Source organism: Heterodontus francisci, chromosome 41, assembly GCF_036365525.1.
Source record: "Heterodontus francisci isolate sHetFra1 chromosome 41, sHetFra1.hap1, whole genome shotgun sequence".
NCBI lineage: Eukaryota > Metazoa > Chordata > Chondrichthyes > Heterodontiformes > Heterodontidae > Heterodontus > Heterodontus francisci.
In genome coordinates this window covers 32,360,434-32,375,563 of record NC_090411.1, presented here as the reverse complement: position 1 = coordinate 32,375,563, position 15,130 = coordinate 32,360,434, and the positions used below count along the sequence as shown (strand labels likewise).

The 15,130-nt window shown below is 45.3% G+C and overlaps 1 protein-coding gene across 1 annotated transcript in view; it reads right to left on the bottom strand.

The window, feature by feature from the left end:
* The window catches only part of LOC137353442 (receptor-type tyrosine-protein phosphatase H-like), a 65,130-nt gene that overhangs the window by 34,417 nt on the left and 15,583 nt on the right, over positions 1-15,130 (bottom strand). The window contains exons 3-7 of the mRNA XM_068019735.1: positions 12,156-12,389; positions 8,800-9,078; positions 3,896-4,174; positions 1,718-1,996; positions 276-548 (exon numbers count right to left, since the gene is read on the bottom strand). Of these exons, the coding sequence (XP_067875836.1) occupies positions 276-548; positions 1,718-1,996; positions 3,896-4,174; positions 8,800-9,078; positions 12,156-12,389 (1,344 nt within the window). The remainder of the gene's footprint in view (positions 1-275; positions 549-1,717; positions 1,997-3,895; positions 4,175-8,799; positions 9,079-12,155; positions 12,390-15,130) is intronic.

The window sequence follows — 15,130 nt, the reverse complement described above, 5'->3', positions numbered from 1 at the left end:
AATAAATTAGTGTTAATTAGCCCTCCACCCTGTGTTTTCCTGGGATTTGTGGACAGTTGACCTGAGCAGGAGATCTGGCGACATTTTCCCTCCTTTTCCATTATGCAGTGGCACTGAGGCCAACTGTACTGACCCACCTACTGCCCAGCTGACATCAGCAATCTCGGCAAAAGCTGGGTTTGAGCCCGGTACCTTCTGGTTTGCACAACTCAGCCTGTCACTGGCTGAGCCCTCAATGGAGTTACTGTCCCTTTAGTAGATGGAAGGTAACTTACTTGTGGTGCTTTTCAGATTTTCAGGAGCACTCAGTGTGTTCTCAGGAGTGACTGACATCACCATCAGGTTATATTCTACGCCAGGTTTCAGGTCTGTCACTTGGAACACAGTCTCTCCTGTGGTGTAGGTCTCACTGAAAGTTCCAGTATCACTCGTGACTGTAATGTTGTACGTGTAGTTTGATGCTCTTGTATCAGTGGGTGCTGTCCATCCTATTGTCAATGACTCTGTTGTCCTGTTCAGCACAGACAGACTAGTGACCAGAGAAGGATCTGTCAAGAGAAAGGCAAAGAGATAATAAATTAGTGTTAATTAGCCCACCAACTTTGTGTTCCTGGGTTTTGTGGCCAGCTCAAGGTGTGTGCCTACTTTGATTGTTGGGTGTGGGTTCACAGTGACCCTGCGATTACACAGTAACAGGTCCCAGGTGTGCGATGTTCAGGAGCAAGTTATGTCTGATGTGCCAGGAAACATGTCTATCACATGGGGCTAAGGCAAAATCTCAGAGCATTATTGAGGGACTGCTGCATTGTTGCCTGCGCTGTCTGTTTGATGAGACATTAATCCGAGTCTTGATTTTAAGTTTCAGATGAATATAAAAGAGGTCACCTTTCAAATCCCTTGTACAATATTACCTCCAAGATTCTGTTTCCAACAAACGTTACCAAGTATAATCTGTCCTTTCTGTCATTCCTGTTTGTGGGATCTTGCTGTGCCCATTGGCTGCTGCTTTTACCTTCATTCCAGCAATGATTACTCTTCAAGGGTAATTCTTTAGCTATAAAGTGCTTTACGACACCCTGAGGATATGAAGCACACATTCTACATGCAGGTTTCTGTCTTTCTCCAGGAACTGTCGATTTAATGAGATCACCACAATTGCCATCCTCTTGTATTCTGACTCACTACTGCAATCTAATTCATTAACTCATTATATATGCTGGGATTTAACACCAAGATCCATACACACAGGAGATGATGATAATCACAAGCTGTTCTCCCACTGAATGTGGGAGGATTCATGAGCCAGACCATAATATATCAGGTATATAAATAATGGCTTCCATGGGATGCACCATCAGTCCCTCTCCAAAACCTCACCCACTTTCTCATGTGTGAGTCTAGACTGTGACTGGCTATTTGACCATGGGGGACCTCACAATCCAATCCTGTCTTCACTTGGCCCCCACACTCGCATTTCCAGCAGGAGCCACTGGACAGTTGACCTGAGCAGGAGGCCTGGCTGACATTTTCCCTCCTTTTCCATTACGCAGTGGCACTGAGGCCAACTGTACTGACCCACCTGCTGCCCAGCTGACATCAGCAATCTTGGCACAGGCCGGGTTTGAGCCCGGTACCTTCTGGTTTGCACAACTCAGCCTGTCACTGGCTGAGCCCTCAATCGAGTTACTGTCCCTTTAGGAGATGGAGGGTAACTTACTTGTGGTGCTTTTCACATTCTCTGGAGCACTCAGTGTGTTCTCAGGAGTGACTGACATCACCATCAGGTTATATTCTACACCAGGTTTCAGGTCTGTCACTCGGAACACAGTCTCTCCTGGTCCTGTGGTGTAGGTCTCACTGAATGCTTCAGTATCACTCGTGACTGTAATGTTGTACGTGTAGTTTGAGGCTCTTGTATCAGTGGGTGCTGTCCATCCTATTGTCAGTGACTCTGTTGTCCTGTTCAGCACAGACAGACTAGTGACCAGAGAAGGATCTGTCAAGAGAAAGGCAGAAGGTGAGTTAATTAGTGTGAGACACCCTCCACCCTGTGTGTTCCTTGGCACTGCGGTCAGCTAAAGGAGTGTGCTACCCTTTGCCCGCTGGCTCTGTGTTTGCAGTGACCCTGCGATCAGACATTGAAAGGATTCAGATGTAAGTTATATCTGATATGCGTTCAGATCAGGGACATAAACATGATTAAAATAAAGCTCAGTGTCTGCTATCTCATAGGGCAATAGCAATATGTCAGCGCAGTAACTGAGGAACTGCTGGAGGTGCCCTCTTACAGATTGGTCTTAAAACCAGGCCTCCATCAAGTGGACATAAAACAAAGCCCGTGCTTGGAGGCAAACCAGGGAGGTCTCCTAAAATTCTAGCTTTGCATTTCTCCCAACGTTCCCCACTTTACAATCACCACCATAAGAGAACGATCTGTTTGTGGGACCTTGCTGTGTGCAAATTAACTAGGAACACAGGAGCAGCAGGAAGCCTATTGGCCCTTCGAGCTTGTTCTGTTATTCACTGAGATCATGGCTGATATGCGACTAGACTCTTTATACCCACTTTTGCCCCATATCCCTTGATATGTTTGGTTAACAAAAATCTATCAATCTCAAATTTAAAATTACCAGTTGAGCTAGCATCAATTTCCATTTGTGGACGAGATTTCTAAACTTCGACCATCCTTTACGTGTGGAAGTGTTTCGTAATTTCACTCCTGAAAGGTCTGGCTCTAATTTTCAGCCTATGGCCCTAGTCTTAGACTCCCCAACCAGTGGAAATAGTTTCTCTCTATCTGTTTTATCTGTTCCGCTTAATATATTACAAACTTTGATTAAATCACCTCTTAACCTTCTAAATTCCAGGGGATACAACCCTGGTGTGTGTAACATTTCCTCATAATTTAACCCTTGGAGTCCAGGTACTATTCTGATAAAGCTACGCTGAATTCCTACAAAGCCAATATATCCTTCAGAACTGCTGCATTTAGTGACAAATAGCAGCCACTACAATTCAAGGCTAATTCATTAGTTGTGAAGTGTTTTGGGATGTCTAGCGGATATGAACAGCTCCTTATACATGCACGTTTCTGTCTTTGTTCACACATTCAGCACTAATGCAAGCGCTTAGCCCCATCTCTCACGATCCTCCCATTCTCATTCTCCACTCCTTTTTCAAGCATGTCTGGATCTAAGATTTGTGAGTTTGTTAACTCTTGTGACTATAGAAGTGGGGATTTTCTAGCATCCATATCTGTGATAAACTACATATAAAATCTCTCGGCACTGTATGTTTCATTGGAGATTGTCACAATTATTATGGAGGCTTGGTTAGTCCATTCTCCGCAACCTCCTCCTACATTCTAACTCTCTACAGACGGTGGGTAAATGCCGGGAATGAACTGCAAAATCCAAACACACAAGAGATGATGATAATCACAAGCTGTTCTCCCACTGAGTGTGGGAGGATTCATGAGCCGGACCATAATATATCAGCTTTATAGAATAAATGGGTTCCATGGGATGCACCATCAGTCCCTCTCCAAAACCTCACCCACTTTCTCATGTGCGAGTCTAGACTGTGACTGGCTATTTGACTAAGGGGGACCTCACAATCCAATCCAGTCTTCACTTGGCCCCCACACTCGCATTTCCAGCAGGAGCCACTGGACAGTTGACCTGAGCAGGAGGCCTGGCTGACATTTTCCCTCCTTTTCCATTACGCAGTGGCACTGAGGCCAACTGTACTGACCCACCTGCTGCCCAGCTGACATCAGCAATCTCGACACAGGCCGGGTTTGAGCCCGGTACCTTCTGGTTTGCACAACTCAGCCTGTCACTGGCTGAGCCCTCAATCGAGTTACTGTCCCTTTAGGAGATGGAGGGTAACTTACTTGTGGTGCCTTCAACGTTCTCTGGAGCACTCAGTGTGTTCTCAGGAGTGACTGACTTCACCATCAGTTGATATTCTACACCAGGTTTCAGGTCTGTCACTCGGAACACAGTCTCTCCTGGTCCTGTGGTGTAGGTCTCACTGAATGCTTCAGTATCACTCGTGACTGTAATGTTGTACGTGTAGTTTGAGGCTCTTGTATCAGTGGGTGCTGTCCATCCTATTGTCAGTGACTCTGTTGTCCTGTTCAGCACAGACAGACTCGTGACCAGAGAAGGATCTGTCAAGAGAAAGGCAAAGAGAGAGTTAATTAGTGAGAGACACCCTCCACCCTGTGTGTTCCTTGGCACTGCAGTCAGCTAAAGGAGTGTGCTATCCTTTGCCCTCTGGCTCTGTGTTTGCCGTGACCCTGCGATCAGACATTGAAAGGCCACAGGTGTGACATTTTCAGCAGCAAGTCACATTTGATAAACGTTCACATCAGAGACATAAACGTGGTTAAAAGCAATGCAGGGGAAAGGCGATACTTTCGGCAGCAGTGACGGAGTGCTGCACTTTTGGAGGTGCCGTCTGTCAGATGAGATTTTAAGCCAAAGACCCCAGGACATGGTTGAAGTGGATGTAAGTTAAAGGTCCCATCCAGAGAAAAAGTAGGGAGGTCCCTTAATGTCCTGATGTTCATTCTAACCAACATTACCCCCTTAAACAACAGCACCAAAGCAAATAATCTGTTTGTTGGACCTTGCTCAGCACTATTGTCAACTGAGTTTAACTACATATCAAGTGACTATAATTCAAGATTCATTCATTGTGCTTTGAGATGCCCTGAGGATATAAAAGGCAGTGTATAAATGCACACGCTTTCCTCACCCATTAGTATTTCTGCAAGCACTCGTCTTTCCTTTTCCTGTCTGCTTTTTCCCTGCACAACTTGCTTGTCAGCAATACTTGAGGCAATAGGAGGCCCCCGCCACATCCTGCCAATAGGAGGCCCCCGCCACATCCCGCTAATAGGAGGCCCCCGCCAATAGGAGGCCCCCGCCACATCCCGCCAATAGGAGGCCCCCGCCACATCCCGCCAATAAGAGGCCCCCGCCACATCCCGCCAATAGGAGGCCCCCGCCACATCCCGCCAATAGGAGGCCCCCGCCACATCCCGCTCAATCCACAAGCATGACCCCGAGCTTCCGGCTGCATGCCACTTCAACACACCCCATTGCTCCCATGCCCACATTTCTGTCCTGGGATTGCTGCAGTGTTCCAGTGAACATCAACGCAAGCTCGAGGAACAGCAACTCATTTTCCGATTAGGCACACTACAGCCTTCCAGACTGAACATCGAGTTCAATAATTTCAGAGCATCACAGGCCCTTTTTTATTATCTTATTTTGTTTCATCTCTTTTTTTACCATGTGCCTGCCTTAAACTTGCTTTTGGACAGAGCTGTTCAATATTCTGTCATTAACACTCTCTCTGCACTAATGCTTTGTCTTTCACCACACCATTAGCAAACTCCATTTGCCTTTGTCCCATGACTTCCTTGTCAGTTAATTTCTCTTGCCCTCTAACCTATTACACACCTTCCTTTTTGTTCTCTTTCCTACCCAGCTCCGCTTCACTAGTTTAAAACCTATTACCTTTCTAACCTTTGCCAGTTCTGATGAAAGGTCACAGACCTGAAACGTTAACACTGCTTCTCTCTCCACAGATGCTGTCAGACCTGCTGAGTATTTCCAGCACTTTCTGTTTTTAACTCAGATTTCCAGCATCCACAGTATTTTGCTTCTATCGGAAAAAATTATTTTGTTGCACATATGGAGGTAGAACTATCCCAGTATCATGACAGTGAACGCTGTTTATTAAATCTGTCAGCACTGTAGCTTTGGTAAAAGACTGTTGGCGCAAAATTCAATTGCCCTGATTTTTGAGCATGGGGGCAATAGAAAAAGTTCCAAAAATGTTACTTACCTGCAATTAGGTGCCTGGTCCTTTCAACAACACACTTGCAGCCCCCATCTTGCTGCTTTAAACTTCTTCTTTCGAGAGTGGACAATGCAGGCGCTATCCTGACTTGCATTGTCCAAATTTGAAATCTTAGAGTCACATCAGCCCATTGGGGTATGTGACGTCAGGATAGTGGCAATTTAACATGGTCAGGCGTAAACAGAGGATGAGGCTGCATGCACCCATATTGTCGAGGAACACCTTAAGGGCTGCACAGGAAGTGGTTCGAGGTGATGCCATGTAGGCCCATGTACTGCGACTACAATTCCCTTTTCATTGCTGCGAATGTTGGGGAATGTAATTTCCTCCTCTCTAACACTGCAGCAAGTGAAATGCCAGGGAATCAATAGACACAGGGGATCACGATACTGGTGCAGAAATCCCATGCTGAACAGGTGTTAGAGTTCTCAATTGAGGCAAGGCCAATTTTACTAAGCTGAGGAGTGATTTAGCAAAACAGCTACTCGAAGGTAAATCAGTGTCAGAGCAGTGGGAGGCATTCAAAGGGAGATTCAAGGAGCTCACAGTAAACATGTCCCCACAAAGAAAAAGGGTGAGACGGCCAAATCTAGAGTCCCCTGGATGCCAAGGAGCTTACAGGGTAAGATAAGATAGGAAAGGAAAGCTTATGTCCGACACCGAGAATTCAATACTGCGGAAAGCCGAGAGGAGTATAGAAAGGGTAAAATCAAAAAGGAAATTAAGAAAGCAAAGAGAGGACATGAAAGAATATTGGCAAGCAAAATCAAGATGAACCCAAAGATATTTTATCAGTACATTAAGAGTAAGAGGAAAGAGTAGGGCCCATAAAAGACCAAAAAGGTAACCTATGTGTCGGGGCGGAAGATTGGGATATGGTTCTTAATGAATACTTTGCGTCTGTCTTCACAAAAGAAGGGGTCGATGCAGATATTGTAGTTAAGGAAGAGGGGCATGAAGTATTGGATGTGATAAACATAGGGAGAGAGGAAGTATGAAGGGGATTAGCATCCTTGAAAGAGGATAAATCACCAGGACCAGATGAAATGTACCCCAGGCTGTTAAAAGAAGCCAGAGAGGAAATCGTGGAGCATCTGTCCATCATTTTCTAGTCCTCACTGGATATAGGTATGGTGCCAGAGAATTAAAGACTGCTAATGTTGTATCGTGTTTAAAAAGGAAGAGAGGGATAGACTGAATAATTACAGGCCGGTCAGTCTAACCTCAGTAATGGGAAAATTATTGGAATCTATTCTGAGAGACAGGATAAACTGTCACTTATAAGGGCATGGATTAATCAAGGATAATCAGCATGGATTTGTTAGGGGAAGATCTTGTCTGACTAACTTGATTGAATTTTTTGAAGTAACAAGGAGGATTGATGAAGGTAGTGCAGTTGATGTGGTCTATGTGGATTTTAGCAAGGCTTTTGACTAGGTCCCACTTGGTAGATAGGTTTAAAAAAAAGCCCATGGGATCCAGGGAAATGTAGCAAGCTGGATGCAAATTGGCTCAGTAGCAGGAAACAAAGGTTAATTGTTGACAGGTGTTTTTGTGACTGGAAGCTGTTTCCAGTGGCATTACGCAGGGCTCAGTACTAGGTCCCCAGCTTTTTGTGGTTATATATAAACTTAGACGTAGGGGGCATGATCAAGAAGTTTGCAGATGACACAAAGGTTGGCCGTGTGGTACACAGCGAGGAGGATAGCTGTAGGCTGCAGGAAGATATTGATGGTCTGGTCAGGTGGACAGAAAAGTGGCAAATGGAATTCAACCTGGAGAAGTGTGAGGTGATGCATTTGGGGAGGTCAAACAAGGCAAAGGCAAATGACTGAGAAGTGTAGAGGAAGTAAGGGACCTTGGAGTGAAGGTCCACAGATCCCTGAACGTAGCAGGACAGGTCGATAAGGTGGTTAAGAAGGCATATGGAATCCTTTCCTTTATTAGCCAAGGTATGGAATATAAGAGCAGGGAGGTTATGCTGAAACTGTATAACTCATTAGTTAGGCCACAACTTGAATACAGTGTGCAGTTCTGGTCACCTCATTACAGAAATGATGTAAGTGAACTAGAGAGGGTACAGAGGAGATTTATGAGATGTTGCCAGGACTGGAAAAATGCAGCTATAAGGAAAAATTGGATAAACTGGGGTTGTTCTCCTTGGAACAGAGGAGGCTGAGGGGAGATCTGATTGAAATGTACAAATTTGTGAAGGGCCTATTTACCTTGGGAGAAAGGTCAATGACTCGGGGGCATAGGTTTAAAGTGATTAGTAGAAAGAGGAGATGAGGATTTTTTTTTTACACAGAGTGTGGGGGAGGTCTGGAATTCACTACCTGTAAGGGTAGTAAAGGCAGAAGCCCTCACTTCATTTAAAAGGAGTCTGGATATGCACCTCAAGTGCCGCAACCTGCAGGGCGATGGACCAAATGCTGGAAGGTGGGATTAGGCTGGGTGGCTTATTGTTCGGCTGGCACAGACACCATGGGCCAAGTGGTCTCTTTTTGTGCCGTAAGCTTTCTATAATTCTATTATTCTGTTTGCTGGAAGTTTACTGCTTCCATGAGTTTCACTTCACCAAAATCTCTCCAAAACCCACCACTTTCTCATATGTGAGTCAAGACAGGGCAGGGAGTAGGCAATTCAACCAGAGCACATCGCAACCCAATCCTGGCCTCACTTGGCACCCACACAACCACTTTACAGTGGGAGTCACCAGACACAGGACCCTGGGTTAATTATTTTTCCCCCTATTCCAATGTCAAAAGACACTGAGGCCAACTATACTGTCCTGGCCAACTATACTGTCCTTGGCACAGGCCGGGTTTGAGCCCAGTACCTTCTGGTTTGCACAACTCAGCCTGTCACTAACTGAACCCTCAGTGGAGTTACTGTCCCTTTAGGAGATGGAGGGTAACTTACTTGTGGTGCTTTTCAGATTCTCAGGAGCACTCAGTGTGTTCTCAGGAGTGACTGACATCACCATCAGGTTATATTCTACACCAGGTTTCAGGTCTGTCACTCGGAACACAGTCTCTCCTGGTCCTGTGGTGTAGGTCTCACTGAAAGCTTCAATATCACTTGTGACTGTAATGTTGTACGTGTAGTTTGAGGCTCTTGTATCAGTGGGTACTGTCCATCCTATTGTCAGTGACTCTGTTGTCCTGTTCAGCACAGACAGACTAGTGACCTGAGAAGGATCTGTCAAGAGAAAGGCAAAGAGAGAGTTAATTAGTGTGAGACACCCTCCACCCTGCATGTTCCTGCGGTCCAGCTAAAGAAGTATGCTATCCTTTGGCTCCTGGGCATGGGGTATCAGTGTCCTTGCGATCAGACATTGAACACCTCCAGGTGTGAGATTTTCAGGGGCAAGTTACATCTAATACAAGCTCACAACGTAATGGTTAAAAACAGCACAATGGCTATCCCATGGGGCAAAGGCAACATCTCTCCATCTTCCATCTGTTAGATGAGGCTTTAAATCAAGACCCCCTTCTGATGCTTCAGGTGAGTGTAAAAAAATCCCATGCTGCTTCTTGAAGGGGAGCTGGGAGCTCCCCCAGTATCCTGGCAAAACATTCCTCACACGACCAACACCAGCAAAGACAAACGATCTGTTCATTCTGCTCACTGTTATTTTGGGATCCTGCTGTGCACAAATTGGCTGCTGTATTTAGTTACATTACAGCAGCAACTACTCTAGAGTAAAACATTGACTGTGGGGCACTATGGGATTTCCTGAGGAAATACAAGGTCGTCATAGAGAGAGATACAGCACTGAAACAGGCGCTTCGGCCCACCGAGTCTGTGCCGACCAACAACCACCTATTTATACCAACCCGACGTTAATCCCATATTCTCTACCACACTCCCACCATTCTCCTACCACCTACCTATACTAGGGGCAATTTACAATGGCCAATTTATGTATCAACCTGCAAGTCTTTGGCTGTTGGAGGAAACCGGAGCACCCGGCGGAAACCCACACGGTCACAGGAAGAACTTGCAAACTCCACACAGGCAGTAACCAGAACTGAACTCGGGTTGCTGGAGCTGTGAGGCTGCAATGCTAACCACTGCGCCACTGTTCCGCCCGCAAAACAAGCTACAGTCGTATTACATGCACGTTCGTTCTTCACCCAATCAATGGGTAATGATCCACATGCTGAGTTCACATGGGCCAGCCTGTTACTAACTGAGCCCTCAGTGGAGTTACTGTCCCTTTAGGAGGTGGAGGATAACTTACTTGTGGTGCCTTTCACATTTCTCCGGAGCACTCAGTGTGTTCTCAGGAGTGACTGACCACCCTCAGGTTATATTGTACCCCAGGATTCATGATTGTCATTTGAAACACAATCTCTCCTGGCCCACTGCAGTAGGTCGAAGTGAAAGCTCCAGGATCACTCGTGACTGTCATGCAGCTTAAGGCCCTTGTATTGATGGGTGATGTAAGGCACCACCCCCCCCCCCTCCCCCCACTGCCCCCCTGCCCTGTATGTTCCTGGACTGTGCAGTTGTCTTACAGTGTTTTACTTTGAGTTTCCAAAGCCCTGTGTGGGCTCAGAGATTCCAGGAGTTACACTTAACCTAATATCTCCACATGTGCAGCCACTGAACAGGACTTTCGAGATAAATAGGATGCAGAGGAAAGCACACTGTGTCCTAGCAGAGAGGAATGATACAGCAACCGGACTTCTGCACATCACTGAGCATGTGAAGTAGCAGCTGAAATTTAAGTATGTCATTGCACGTTATCAGAATTTTAGGTCTTCCTTGGATATTCTTTCTGGTATAGCAGAGGTGCTCACTATTATAAGTGGTCTGAGTATCTTATGTTCAGGAGTGTACCTGCACTTTCCAGTATCCAATTGTACAATAGAGTAAGCTGCAGTGTTACTTGTCATGAACGTCTAGACTTAACTCGTGTCCTCGTGTGCACTCTCCAATATTTAAGTTTATTTCACAAAGAGCAAGTAGTGCAGTGCGATGTTTTGGGTATAGTGTAGGGTACAATCTGGAGTACAATATTGGGGCTCGTGTGTACCCCAGTGTAGAATATGGTGAGAGTCCTAGCGTGGGATATGAAAGTGGGGTGGGGCCTGTTGTGGGGTCTAGGGTTTCGTAGAATCATAGAAAGTTTACAGCACAGAAAGAGGCCACTTGGCCCATCATATTTGCACTGGCCAAAAAATGGGCCACCCAGTCTAATCCCACCTTCCAGCATTTGGTCCATTGCCCTGCAGGTTATGGCACTTGAGATGGATAACAAAAAGCTTTTTCTAGCAGCTAAGCTGCAGTAACTCCCTCCTCTTCTCCTAGCCCCTCACTGAAAGCCACCTTTTCCCTAGTCCAATTGTACTTCTACAGCTGTCAGCTGCCCTCTGATACCTGATAACTCAGCCAAGTGGCCATCCTTCAGCTGCCCAGCATCAGTCCCACAGCAAGATAAGGAAATGAAGTGATGAACGGTGTGAGCTGTGATGGAGATCCCACTGTACAAAGTGGGCTCCGGTGTGAGATGTTGTGTGGATCCCAGTGTGGGATATGGAGGCAGAATGAGGTCTGGTCTTGGGCGTGGGGCCCATTCTGAGGTGTGGGATGAATTGTGGAGTCCAGCATCGGGCTCAGTGCAAGGCCTAGTGTGAGGTGTTGATAAAAAAAACTGATCAACTGCCTGCACGCTACCTTTGATCTGCACAGCACGGCATGTATCTCCCTCTCTGCAGCCCAAAATGCTAATTATTTATTTAAAAAGTAGGTTTTCTCTTCCCAACACCCCCTTCCCCCCACACAACCGTTTTGGGAGTCTTGATGGAGCACTGTTCCTAGCTGGAGAGGAGTGGGTGGTGGAGGCTTCTATCAATATGCAGGGCAGAGATGTAAGCAAGGACAGCTCATTGGCATAGAGTATTGATGCACTGGCAAATCACTGAACAATTGATCTCAGGCTTAATATTATTCTCACCGGATATCAGCACATGCAAGCGTTTCTCACAAGGAGAGCCTTCATGGGTGAGACCTCTGGCTGATTCCATTCCCCTTTTCTGCCACAGGGTCCCTATTTATAGAATCCTTAATAATTCCCCTGCAGCAATCAGCTAGCCAAGCTTAGAAGAGGAACCAACTGATATTTATGGTTCAATCAGGTGATTCCTTTTTCCCACAAAGCACTGGAGGGATGCGGGAAAAGAGGAAGTATTATGGTCGCTGGTGAGGGGGAGGGGCGGGGGATGGTTTTCCCAAAATCTGTTTCAATTTGCACCATATAACGAACTTACTTGTAGTTCCTGAGTAACTATTGCTGAGTGAACAATTCAAATATTCAACTGTGATGGAAACATTATATTTCATCCCGTGCTCTAGGTCGCTGAATATCTCAGAACCATTGCTGTCATTCGATTCTTTCGTGACTTTTTCTAAAGTTAAGTTGATCTGTCGGAAATCTTCTGTCTCGATTGTCCAAGAAACGTTCAGAGCTGTTGTGTTCACAGGAACGATGAAGACTGTTGGCTCTTGCAGAAAAAGGAAATGAAATTGTTAAAAAAATTATTAGAAAATTCATGAGCTTTTTCACAATAAGACGCCATGGGGAACTTTGTCCCAGAAAGGCCATGGACTGAGAATCATTTAAAGTGTTCAAAATGTAAAGAGATGTTTACTTGGCTGGGCAGGAAGTGCCAGGCAACTGAGTGCCGAGGCTCACAAAATGGCTGACCAGAAATGACTGAATGGTCGCATTCTGTTGCTATGTTTATCGTTGAATATAACTATATTTATTGTCAGGTAACTTGTTTCCTCACATGCAGTGAGAAAGTCCTTCAGGTATATTTATTTCTTCTGTCTCTCTCCTCCCAGTGTTGTTCACTATCCCAGCTTAGTGAGGGAGGTGAAGTATTTGCAACTGTCTGCCGATATATTTACCAGCTCCTTTAAGTATGCCTCCGAAAAGCTCGAGACGTTACTGTCATTGCCTGTTGTCTCTAACTCCCTGCCTTTCTCTCAGTTCTAATCTTTGACGCTTTCAAGCGTACGAACATAGGAATTAGGAGCAGAAGTAGGCCATTCAGCCCCTCAAGCCTGCTCCACCATTCAATAAGATCGCAGCTGATCAGTTTGTGTTTCGAATTCCACACTCCCAGCTACGCCCCCCGATAACCCTTGATTCCCTTTCCTCTCTCCTGACCTCCTTCTGGGGACACCCAACCCTACTCTTCTGTTTCTTTGGTGCATTTTCTTTCGCTTGTTTCATTTTCTTTCGAAAGGTAAAGCAGACAGTGTAAAGGATTCAAAGCATTGCTCTTCTATAAGGGTGGGAGAGCAGCTGGAGGGGATGTGTCCATCTCTCACCTTTCATGCGTGCGATTAAGGAAACCACTGCAGGACCAAAATCGCTTGTGGTTTTTTTTTTTGGCAAAGTTAGGGTTCAGCTGCATTCAGAAGCATGTAGTTCACTTCCCCTTTTATTGTGGGATGCCACAGGGGGCAGAAGCAGTGAATGGCACGTAGAATTGTGTTGGGCAATTAACAATGCAGCAAGCTTTTAAAGCTGGAATACAGAGAAAAAAATAGAACTTGGCTGTGTTTGAGATTGGGATACCGTAGAAACCCAATTACATATTCATGAACTTAGAATCATAAAACTGTACAGCACAGAAGCAGGCCATTCGGACCATCATACCTGTGCTGTCTCTTTGAAAGAACTAGCTAATCAGTCCCACTCCTCTGCTCTTTTCCCATAGCCCTGCACACTTTTCCTTTTCAAGTATTTATCCAATTCCCTTTTGAAAGTTACCAACGAATCAGCCTCCATTGCCCTTTCATAGACTGCCTTGCAGATTATAACAAAATCGCTGTGTCGATCTATACTTGACTATTCCATTGCACTCCTGGTCAGCCTGTCTAGATCTACCCTCAGCAAACCTGAGGTCATTCAAAACTTTGCTGCCCATGTCGTAATGCGCACCAAGTCCTGCTTACCCATCTCTCCTCTATTCACTGAGCTACATTGACTCTTAGTTAAGCAACCACTCGTTTTTAAAATACTCATCCTTGTTTTCAAATCCTTCCATGGCCTTGCCCCTCCCTACCTTTGTAATTTCCCCCACCCTCTGAGATCTCTGCACCCGGCCAATTCTGGCCTCTGGAGCATTTCCAATTTTGATCGCTCCAACATTGGTGGCCGTGCCTTCAGTTGCCTGGGCCCTAAGCTCTGGAATTCCCTCCCGAAACCTCTCCACTTCTCTGACTCGGTCTCCTCCTTTAAGACACTCCTTAAAACCTACCTCTTTGACCAATCTTTTGGCCATTTGCCCTGATACCTCCTTATGTGACTCAGTGCCCAATTTCCTTTGGTAATGCACCTGGAAAGTACCTCGGGATGTTTTATTATATAAAGGCAAGTTGTTGATGTAAAATAAATTCTTAATTCCCCTCTGGTTCTTTGCCAATTACTTCTAGATCTGTGTTCTCTGGCTACCAGCCCTCCCACCACTGGGAAAGTGTCTCCTATTTATTCTGCCAAAACCCTCATAATTCTGACCACCGCCACCAAATCTTTCTCTAACCATTATCTGAGCTTTAGGCTAATAATTTATTCATTATTTAATATTATAATAAAAAATAAAGTGATGATATAAGGAAACATTGCTGGACAGGAACTGAATGGGAGGCAATTGCTTTGCACTCCAAAATCCTGTGCAGTCAAGCAATCACTGGAATAACAGGGTATCAGAGAATAATAATAAGATAAACTTTGCAACCCACCATGACATTTCTCTGCATTAGCTTTGCATTGTTCTCCCCAGTTACCCATCAAAAGAATAGCACGGGGTCAAGAATATTCTTGTTCGAGATCTAATATTTCACTGATATCTCGTAAAACACAGCTACATCATTGAGGGTCAATGTAACATTCCATGCATTACGTTAAATAAATGTCGAAGAATACTTCAGTAAGGTTGGAAACTCGTCAACTCTTAGTGCAAGGTTCTTTCCAGCCAACGCCTACTAAGAGTCGTTTGGAGATGTCATATCCCATCAGTATGCCTCATGGTCAGGAATTTATTTCGGGCTTCCAATTGCAAATGCAATTGCATCAAGTTAATAGTGGGTTTGATGCCAATAGGTTGGGTGTAGCCACCTCAGGTCTGATTGTATTGTGCCAATTCTGTGTGCATATCCTTTCACAGTACAATGTTCATGTTATGATGCAGTGCAGTGCTCCTTTGCAGGATTGACTTTTCAGAAACTGTGG